Raw genomic sequence first — 7,962 nt, forward strand, 5'->3', positions numbered from 1 at the left:
CAACAACTGTGGCTGAAGACTGTTCATGCTGCTCTTCTGAAATGAGATCTCAAAGCAGTATAGTTCAAAGTAAGATTTCGACAAAAATTAACATATGTACAATTTCTCCACCAATTTTTGTATGTCAAATATTTAGTTGTTTCCACTTGAAAAAATGCAACAGAAAACTGGACACCATGTTTCACTACCTCAGTTCATATTCACAATTATAACCACTACAACTCACAGCATCACCAATGCTGCTCAGAGCCAGATTACACTGAAATTAAGTTCCTTATACCAAGTAAATGGTTGTCCACAACCACTGGCTAGTGTACATATTAACTAAATTTTCTAGATTTGGGGAGAAACAAATGCTGCTCCGATCATCTGCACTGCTTCTGCTCCTTGATTCATGCTTAGAAACCTGAGGGGTTTGGGCCTGCTGACCCTGCCACTTGAAGAGGCAGCTGTTGTGCTGCTTTCTGCTTGAACATTGTCCAATCACATGTGTAGTCACACTGGGGGTTCAGGGTCCTGAAGAGAGTGCGGAATAGCTGCCTCAGATACGCATAATCTGGGGTTTCCTCAAAGCGCAGCCCACGACAATAATTTAAGTACACAGCAAATTCTGCAGGAAACTCCTTACATAAAACTTCGACAGCAGTGGACATCTTCTTCTCACAAATCTTTTCATATTTTTGTTTCTTAGTTGCAGCTGTTAATCCTTGCCATGGCAGGCTGGTTCTATTAAAGTACATCAAAACATATCCTAATGATTCCATGTCATCTCGGCCACTCTGTTCAATACCAAGATGTGCATTGATGCTAGCATACCGGACAGTGCCAGTGAGATTTTTATTTTCTCTGTATGGTATGTGCTGCCTTGTCTTGTGGTCTCTGTACTTTTTGGCCAAACCAAAATCATTAAGGAATAACTCATTACAGTGACGCCCAATACCCATTAGGAAGTTATCTGGTTTAATGTCTCTGTGCATGAAATTCTTTGTATGCACGTATTCAATTCTACTGATCATCTGGTCAGCTAACATAAGTGCAGTTTCCATTGTGAACCTTCGTGAACAGAAATTGAAGAGGTCTTCCAGGCTGGGTCCAAGAAGATCCATGACTAGCACAGTGTAGTCATTTTCCTGACCATACACCGTATGGGGGATGCCGACCCCACCCCGAAGAATCTTACAGAGTTTGCTCTCCTACAGCCCCTGCGGGTGCCTGGCCTTCTGAGATTCTGGCTTCACTGCCACGTCCGCGCCCTTGGTGATGCTGACCGCCAGATAAACAACCCCGAAGGAGCCAGACCCGATCTTCCGTACCAGTTTATATTTCCCTCCAACAATGAATTCAGCCCTGGTGCCGCTGCTGCTAGCCATCCTGAGAGGCAAAGATGGAGGCTAGGGCTAAGCCCCAACACCTCTGTGAGGACCGAGGCCTCTGAGGCTGCAGAAGCGGGCGGCCGGAAACAGAAAACGTTAACTCTTGGCGTTATAGGACCCACAATCCACCAAGAGTTACCTGATCAACGCCGCTCAGTCAGGTTTCTTTTTGCCAGGCCGAAGTTTGTGAGAAGTTCTCAAGGTTACCAGGCTGGGCCACTTAATTCTGGGCTTCCGGCTGCCTCGCTTTCGAAGCAGGCTGGAAAATGCGCACAGTGAGGAGCTCGGTGCGTCACAGCGCGATACCACTACCACCCGCTTCCAGCTTCCAGCTTCCAGCTTCCGGCTTCTGGCTTCCGGCTTTCAGCTTCCGGCTTCCGCCTGGAGGGAGCCAGTCACTAGGCCGATGCCACCATCTTATTACTGGGCCAATCCGGTGCCGCCATCTTGTTACTCCAACTCCAATATACTTTTAAATAGGAAAAATGGGAGATTGCAAAAGCATATCATCTCATATTTATATGAATTGACAAACTAAAATATTTACAAATAAAGGCATGAAGAAAAGACTGGGAAAAATAAGTTACGTACAATGTTAATAGTGATTCAGGGGATTTTTAAACATTTTTTTTTTCTTCATTGATTTTAAAGGGAAAGGAAGGGAAAGGGAGACAGAGGTAGAAACACTGATGAGCAAACACATCGATTGGCCGCCTCCTGCACAGCCCTCCACTGGGGGTTGGGCCCACAACCTAGGCAGTGCCCTGACCGTGGTTCGAACCAGCAACCTCTTGGTGCATGGGTTGATGCTCAACCACACCGGCCGGGTTGTTTAGAGAACTTTTAGTAATTTTAATTTTTAAAAACATTTTTTAAATTTTATTTTCCACAAGTGTGTACTAATTCATAATCAGAAAGCTATTATTTAAAAATTAAAATCCACCCAACTGGTGTGGCTCAGTGGATTGAGTGTCCTCCTATGGACTGAGAGGTCCCGATTCAATTCCCAGTCAGGGCACATGCGTGGGTTGTGGGCTCGATCCCCAGTAGGGGGTGTGCAGGAGGCAGCCAGTCATGTGTCTCTCTTACATGGATGTTTCTATCTCTTTCTCTAAAAAATCAATAAAAATATATTTTAAAATATATTTTAAATAAAAGAAAAACAGAACTAATCTTCTTTATAAGTCCTACACCTCTTCTGCCTTTAATTTTAAAGATATGATTCTGTTCATATCATGGTTTGCTTTTAACACATTTCTTTTTCAGTAATAATCATTTTAATAATGCAGACTCCTTTTTTTTTATGAATTTTTTTGTTTATTTTTTTGTTACAGATATTTTACCTTTTTACCCCATTGGCACCCCCAACACCACCCCACCTCCGCCCCGTCCCAGGCTTAGTTGAACATGTCCATTGGTCATGCATACATGCATATAAGTTCTGTGGTTTATCTCTTCCCACCCCCCCCCCTCTTCTGGGGGATGTCAGTCTGTGCCCTATTTCCGTGTTTCTGGGTCTACTGTATTCCTCAGACTGTTATGTTCATTATATTCCGTATATGAGTGAGATCATGTGGTATTTGTCTTTTTCTGCTTGGCTTCTTTCACTTAGGATAATACTTTCCAGGTCCCTCCATGTCGTCTCAAAGGATGAGAGATCTTTCTTTCTTACCGCTGCATAGTACTCCATTGAATAATGCAGACTCCTTCAGGACCACCTTGTTTTATGACCCAAGGAATCCCAATCACAGGATGGGCATAGTCAGGAGTCAGCTACCACCACAAAATAGGTCCACCCATTTTCTAGGATACCTGATGCTGTGGTTGAAATTCTAGATGATACAGACTACTGCAGCTCTTTCTGTCTCTCTTGAAATTTTAAGTATAAGTTGTCCCACAGGCCATCAAGTAGACACGGTAACAATGGGGCATCTATCCTTTCATTCAAATACTATGATGAATAAAACATAAAATTTCTTTAGTTTAGATCACCTCTGCATCTGCCTGGGATGCCCTTTCTTCTCCATTTCTAGCAGTCTTCCTATACTTATCAGACTCATATTTATTACTACCTTTTTCATGAACTTCCATCCTGAAATGTTCTCTTTCCTCTGAACTGCAAAAGTACTTTTTCTCTCTTGGCCCTTATCCAAGTCCTCTGTATTATAGTTATTTATTTAGATGCTTATTTCTCCTATTGTACTTTTATTTCTTTGAGAGAAGGGACGTGTCCTTCTGTATATCTTGGTAATGCATAGTAGGCCCTAGAGAGACAACTGGTGACAAGTTTTGCATTTAACAATCTTGTTTTTAAAACAAAGGATTAAAATAGGAAGAGAGAAATATGTTCTATTCCATTAAACTTAATTTAAATGATTGTTTCCTACCTCATACAGAAAACTTTCTTTAAAATCGACTGCTTTGATTTAACACCATTCTTAGTCCATGCCTAGAGGTAAGATTGTATTTATTTATTTATTTTGTTAATCCTCACCTCAGGATATTTTTCAATTGACTTTTTAAAAATCTGTTTTTATTGATTTTTTAGAGAGAGAGGAAGGGAGTGAAAGATAGAAACATCAATATGAGAAAGAAACACTGATGGGCTGCCTCCTGCATGCCCCCTACTAGGAATTGAGCACTCAACCCAGGCATGTGCCCTGACTGGGAGATCGAGGTTTGATTCCCAGTCAAGGCACATGCCCAAGTTGTGGGCTCAATCCCCAGTAGGGGGAATGCAGGAGGCAGCCAATTGATGTTTCTCTCACATTGATGTTTCTATCTCTCCCTCCCCCAAAAAATCAATAAAAAACATATTTAAAAAATTTCATAGCTTTAAACAACATTTTACTATTTTTTATATTAGTGTGGATAAGATGGGAATTTTTTTTCTGCTGGTCTTGTGGGGCTCACACAAGTTGCTACATTTAGTTGGCAGGTAATCCAGGGTTGGGTTCATCCCATATGACCTTACATGTCTGATATCTCTACTGGAGTGGCTGGAACAACTGAGATGTCTGGGCCTGTCTCTCCATGTGGTCTCTCTCCAAAAGATCTCATATCTTTTGTATCAGCTAACTGTTGCTGCATAACCAATGACCATAAAACTTAGTGGCTTAAATCAATACCAATTTATTATCTCATGATTCTGTGGGTTAACTACATGTTTGCTCTGCCGGTTTTTCCTTTACACATTTGTGCAGTTGCATTCAGCTGGAGGGTTGGCTGTTCTGAAAGGTACGAAGTAGCCTCACTAACATGTTTGGCAATAGGTGCTGAGTATTGTCTGGATATCTTAGTTGTCCGTTCTTCTCCATATGGTTTCTCATTCTCTAATAGGTGACACCAGCTGCCTTAGAAGCTGGTGTCAGAACAGTACTCCACAATGATCAAGGTGGAAGCTACAATGCCTGGAAAGGCCTAGGCTCAAGAACACACACGATGTTACTTCTGCTGTGCTTTGTTATTCAAAGAATATCAATGGACCAGAGAAATAAACTGGAACTGCAAAATATTGTGGCTATGCTTTTCTTTGTTCCAAAGGCACAGTTTAAAATACAAATTATTATAAATTATGTGTTCTACTGGATTGTGGTATAGTTAAAATGCCATTGTAGGTGATACAAACATTTTATTTTTTCTTCTTTTTTTACTTAGAAGTTCTGTCATATTCTCATTTTAGCTTCCTTTTTTGTTACATAGGAAATCCATGAATGCATTCTTATTGCAAAATAGTTAAAGAATATAATAACAGCAAACTTATACTATGTTCCAGGCTTCATTGCAAGTGCTTTATGCACATTGTCTCATTCAACCCTCACAGCAAGTCTTTGAGGTAATAATATCATCACCATTATGTAGATAAAGAAACTGAGGCACAGAGAGGTTAAAAAAATTCCCAAAGTCACATAGCTAGTACGTAGCAGAGCCACTAAATTCTGTGACCCCAGAGCCTGTGAGTTTAACCAGTTTTTATAGCTACCTTTAGTCTTGCCCCTATTTTTCTTCTGTCAACAATTTGGTGCATTTTTTTAGCCCTACTTCTACACATTCATGTATACAAATATGTTCATACACATATTTCTTACCAAAAGTGAATCACATTATATTTGGGATTCTGAAACTTGCTTTTTCTATTTAAAAATATAGCAAGGTGCTGCCTGGCTGATGTGGTTCAGTGGTTGAGCGTCAATCCATGCACAAAGAGGTCACCACTTCGATTCCCGATTCCCGGTCAGGGCTCATGCCCAGGTTGTGGGCCTGATCCCCAGTGGGGGGCATGCAGGAGGTGGCCAATTGATATCCTCTTTCATTGATGTTTCCATCTCTCTCCCTCTCTCTTCTTCTCTCGAAAGTCAATAAGTAAAAGAAATGTTTTAAAGAAAAACAAATATAGCAAGGTGCTATATCAGTACCTATAGATCTACCTCATTTTTAAACAGCTGCATAGCATTCCATTTTGGGGAGATACTATAATTTATTTAACTATTTTCTATTCATGAACACTCAAGTAGATTCCAATTATTTTCTTTTACAAATAATGCTACAATAAACACTCTCGAATTATTTTTTTCATTACAAATTTTTCTGCACTTCTATGAGAATTTTTTTCAGATTAGAATTCTAGAGTTGATTTGGTGGATTAAAGACTGAGTTGTATACTGCCAAATAGCCCTTCAAAAAGACAAATGTATAAAAGTGTGAATTTTCCCCTATACTCAACAATAGTGTACATCATGGAACAATTTAAATTCAATGGAAAAAAATATCTCATTAATGTTTTAATATATTTTTGCTAAATTGCTAGTAAGGTAGAGTTTTTTTTATGGTTATCACCTTTTATATTTCTTTTGTGAAGAACCTATGTCAATTTCTCATTTTTCTAATGGATTGTTTTTCTTTTTCTCATGGATTTAATGGAATTGTTATATATTCTAGCCATTACTCTTCTGTTATATATATTGCCTATGTCTTGTCTCAGTTCACTTCATGTTGCCAAATCTATCAGTTTTGTGTGTTTTTTTTTCTTTCATAGAGTCTGGGTTTTATATTTTGCTTAGGATAACTTTATCACACTCAATTTGTGTTTTTGTTTTTAATTTAAAGAGCTGGAAACTTTTTATTTATGTTTTGTTTTTAATAGAGAGAGAGGAAGGGAGAGAGAGATAAAAGCATTGATGTGAGAAACATCAATCAGTTGCCTCCTGCACGCATTCTACTAGAGATCGAGCCCACAACCTGGGCATGTGCCCTGACTGTTAATCAAACTCAGACCTCTCAGTCCATGGGACAATGCTCAATCCAGAGCCACACCAGCTGGGCTTTTTAAAAAATGTTTTATTTGTTTTAGAGAAAGAGAAAGGGAGATGGAGAGGGAGAGAACCATTCATCAGTTACCTTCTGCACATTCTCTAACCAGGGATCAAACCTGAAACCCAGGTATGTGCCCTGTCCAGGAATCAAACCAGTAACCACTCGGTGCATCAGACAATGCTCAATCAACTGGGCTATACTAGCCAGGACCTATCTACAATTTTTTAAAATATATCCATTCTTATCTTCTATTATTTTCAATTTTTTTTTTTTTTTACAAAAATCACAAATCTAAAGTTTATTTTGGTTAATGGCTTATGTTAAGGGTACACCCTCTTTTGTTCTCATACTTTGATTTTCCACTTGTGTCATATGTTTTATTGCAGGTCCATCCTTTTCTCAGTAATCTGAAGTTTATTATAAACCAAATTAACCTACCTTCATACATCTTTTTAAAATATTGTCAATTCTGTTTCACCGATTTGACTGACTTTCTTAAACTAATATCATACTATATTAACATTACTTTATAATGTTTGGATATCTCTCCAGTAAGGCATCGGCTTTCTCTCTCACTCTTCTTTTTTTTATCTTTTTGTATGGATAAAAAAATATATATTTCTCACATTTTTCACCTACAGAAACTTTCAAAAAAAATTTTAGTACCCACAATGTGTTTAATAACTCCACCTGTCTATCAGAATACTGTGAAAAGTTGATTGTGAATTTGGGTTATTATATTATGACAATTTATATTTAGGAATGCATTTTTCACAGGAAAATTATCTGTAACACCAGGGAATAATCTTCCATCCAACAACAGAGTGCATATGAGAAATTCTATTAAACAACAAATGGGTTACTAACAAGATCAAGGAAGAAATTAAAAACTTCCTGGAAACCAATGAAAATGAACACAAAACAAAACAAAATCTATGAGATGCAGCAAAAGCAGTCCTGAGAGGGAAGTTCATACCACTACAGGTCTACCTCAAGAAACAAGGAAAATTCCTAATTGACTTTCTAACCCTACAACTTAAAGAACAAAAAAGTAAACAAAAAGAAAAACCCATAGCTAGGAGGAGGAAGGAAATAGTAAAGGTCAGAGCAGAAATAAATGACATAGAGACTAAAAAAAACAACAAATATTTCAAAAGATCAATGAAACTAAAAGCTGGTTTTTTGAAAAGATAAACAAGATCAATGGATCTTTAGCCAGAATCACCAAGAAACAAAAAGAGAGAAACCAAATAAACAAAATCAGAAATGAAAGAGA

At 38.5% G+C, this 7,962-nt stretch overlaps 1 protein-coding gene across 1 annotated transcript; it reads right to left on the minus strand.

Moving 5' to 3' along the window:
* Nucleotides 1-274: 274 nt before the first annotated feature.
* On the minus strand, nucleotides 275-1,370 carry LOC118635311 (casein kinase I-like). The gene is given in 2 exon segments (XM_036270067.1): nucleotides 275-449; nucleotides 451-1,370. Coding segments are annotated over 2 exon segments (1,095 nt in total).
* Between the last annotated feature and the right edge of the window lie 6,592 nt (nucleotides 1,371-7,962).

This window comes from Molossus molossus, unplaced genomic scaffold (assembly GCF_014108415.1).
Source record: "Molossus molossus isolate mMolMol1 unplaced genomic scaffold, mMolMol1.p scaffold_m16_p_2, whole genome shotgun sequence".
Classification (NCBI taxonomy): domain Eukaryota; kingdom Metazoa; phylum Chordata; class Mammalia; order Chiroptera; family Molossidae; genus Molossus; species Molossus molossus.